The sequence below is a fragment of the Chaetura pelagica genome, unplaced genomic scaffold (genome assembly GCF_000747805.2).
Source record: "Chaetura pelagica isolate M959 unplaced genomic scaffold, ChaPel_1.0 scaffold1317, whole genome shotgun sequence".
Classification (NCBI taxonomy): domain Eukaryota; kingdom Metazoa; phylum Chordata; class Aves; order Apodiformes; family Apodidae; genus Chaetura; species Chaetura pelagica.
The window spans coordinates 45,339-48,284 of NW_009954037.1; the positions used below are offsets into that span (position 1 = coordinate 45,339).

Sequence of the window (2,946 nt, forward strand, 5' to 3'; positions counted from 1 at the left end):
CTGCTGAGGGAGGAGGAACAGGATTAGCAGCAGGGAGTGCAGAGGTATGGGAAGAGAGCTGGGCAAGTGAGCCAGGAGGAACTCTGATGGCAGGAAGATGAGGCACAGACACAGACACTCCCTGTCACACATCCCCTTCATGTGTGTCACACACCAGCCTTGTCCCCTCACTTGCACTGCCACACGGTCTGACACCAATGGCAGGTCAGGGAGAAGAAACCAGACTGTTAATTCTTTAAACAACCTATGTTAAAACTGACACCAAGCCCAGCATTCCTGGAAACATCTCTGCTCCACAGTTGGGATGTGGATTTCTAAGCATACTCAGCAGCAAAGCACAATATGCTGTGGAGACCACGAAGAACAGTTCATTAAATACAAAGAATTCAGATTAAAACCTCACACACAGGTGGCTAAGGCAGTTAAAACAGAAAAGAATTTGCTGGCACACTGAACTATCCATGTGACCATGTGAAATTGAATGTCATCTTCCAGCAGCTCTGATCACCTAATCCAGCTCTTGACTGCCGGGGGGGATGGACACTTCTAACGAGCCAGAGATTCAGGAACAGCAACAAAATCTGTCCTAAAAACTACAGGACCTGGAGCTCTTGCACTGTTAAGGGTTAAAAACCATGCAGGTACCTCCTCCTCAAGAAAGTAATTTTCCATGTTCTGCTCTGACCAAACACCACAGCTGCTTCATGCCACCCACTGCTCCACCTACGCCTGGAAGAGCCCCTGGGGAGTGTCTTGGCCAAGCAGAGCTCAGCACAGCCACCGAGGGAGCAGCACCAATTATGTTTGATCCTTTCTGCTGCAGATGAACTTGGACACACCAGCTGACTGCTCAGGGCTATGCCCACCACATCCACCCTGAACTCATTTCCAGTGCTGTCAGTAAGGACAACACCACCCTCACAGCACCACAGAAATGCTTTTTTTAGCAAGTCGTGTTATTTCCAAATCACTGTGTGAAGCTGCAGTGTGGGAATCCCCTCCATGCACCAGCTTGGTGGGAAACACACAGGGCAGGGGCGCAGCGTGCGCTTCAACCCGCGGCCCTTCCTCTGCCCTGCACAGAGATCATCCAGCTGCTCTCCCCAAGCACCTGTGACTCCCAAAGCACCCCTGACTCCAGGCTGCTCCATACCTGGAAGAGGGGGCAGGTCATCCGTGTTGACACTGAGCAGCTTCGGCCACACTTTGCAGCGGATCTCATCGGTGAGCAGCCCCCCCTCACTGATGGCCATGCGCCGCAGCGCCGCCACGTCGATGGGGTCGCTGCTCAGGGCCTGCTGAATTTCCGCCACTTTTCTCTTCTTCTTTGAATCAAAGTCTGCAAGAAGGTCACAAAGAGCAGAGGTGACGGGCAGGCAGCACAGAGCCGGGGCAGGAACTCAGATCAGGGGAGATAAAATCCACTCACAGCCATGTCACGCGTGCAGCATGGGAGAGAAGATGGGACAGGCATGACACGCCCTGCCAGGACAGACCAACGACCACCCTGGCAGGTCATTGTCCCCATGGGGTGACTGGCTCCATCATATCAGGCTCAGCACTGGGAGCACCCTGAGGGCTCGCAGGGCATCCCCACCAGCCCCACTGCTCCTGCCACCCAGGACAGATCCCTGGCCCATGGCTCCGCACCGCGACAGCCCCGCAACCCTCTGTTCCTGACCCAGCCACCAGATCCGGTGTCAAGTGTTTCCTACAACCAGGACTCCATGTTCCCACCAACTCCGAGCTCAGCAGTGGCTCCTGGATGCAGGCAGGGAGAAGTCTGAGCATTTCCACCAACAGCAACAATCACAAGAAAGGGCATAATTACACCAGAGTTAACGAACCACGAGCATAGTGACCTCTCTCCCAACAAACACACACTTGCCAGCTATGAGGACACACGTGGGTCAGCCAGGATTATCCAAACACTGCTGTTGTGTGGAGCACATGGAGCTGGGGGCACGTAGGGAAGGGAATAACACCCAGAGCACACAGTGCTCTGGTTTCCATAGGGTGAAACACACTTACAGGACACGGGAGCGCTTCCTGGGGAGCTGAGGAGGGACAGTATTTCATGCTGCATCCTGGTATTGGTCACTGCTGCTTCTCCCGAGGAAGGGGAGAGGCCACCAAGGGCCTCAAATCCCACACTGGAGGAGTTTCCACTGCGGAGGCTCTGCTGGGCTGGAGTGCAGGATGAGGCCACAAGTGCTGCCTTTACTTAAAGGCTTTTCCAACAGACCCAAACTACTCTTGGGATCCAAATGGGATTCTTTGATACCGTGCCCAAATAGGATTTGGGGTGGGAGGGATGCAAAGGATCCCGATGAGGAAGCAGCTGTTTCCCAAGGTCCCACCCCCAGTTCCTCTGCCCACGTGGCACCTCCGGTGTCCCGGGCCCTTCCCGCTCCCAGGGAGTGCCCGGCTGGATCAGCTCGGGGCCCAGCGGGATGACAGGCTGCTCAGACACTACGGAGGCCACGGGGTGGACGCTGCCCCTTCTCAAAGTCCCCTTAGACACTTTTGGGATAAACACAAGCTCTAGCAGCCCACGACACCTCTCCAAACAAGTTCCCGGTAGCGTTAAGGCTTCTAACGCTCACCCTGTGACCACAACTTTGTGTTATTTCCTTTTCCGCCCCTTGTGCCAGCGAAATTGTTTGCACCCGAATGGAACCAGCTCTGCTGAGCTGCTCCCTGCCCCCTGCCCCAGCAGGACCGGGGCTGCCACGCACCAAAGCCTCGGGAAGGAGGAGACAAAGCCTGGGGAAGGGGAAACTCCTGTTCGCACAGAGAACGTCGGGAGCACAAAGGAAGGAGCGTATATCGAAGCTCCTCTTTGAGAGGTTTCCTGGCCCAATACCCGCAGTATTTCACCCTGTTGCAATGCAGGGGCAGCAGCTGTTTCCCAAAGGCCGCGTTTCAAAGCCTGTTTGCGCAACC

At 55.2% G+C, this 2,946-nt stretch overlaps 1 protein-coding gene across 1 annotated transcript in view; it reads right to left on the minus strand.

The window, feature by feature from the left end:
- TBC1D20 (TBC1 domain family, member 20) overlaps positions 1 to 1,253 on the minus strand; it is a 6,325-nt gene extending 5,072 nt beyond the window's left edge. The window contains exon 1 of the mRNA XM_010002297.1: positions 1,154 to 1,253. Coding sequence (XP_010000599.1) covers positions 1,154 to 1,253 — 100 coding nt within the window. The remainder of the gene's footprint in view (positions 1 to 1,153) is intronic.
- Positions 1,254 to 2,946: the final 1,693 nt, after the last annotated feature.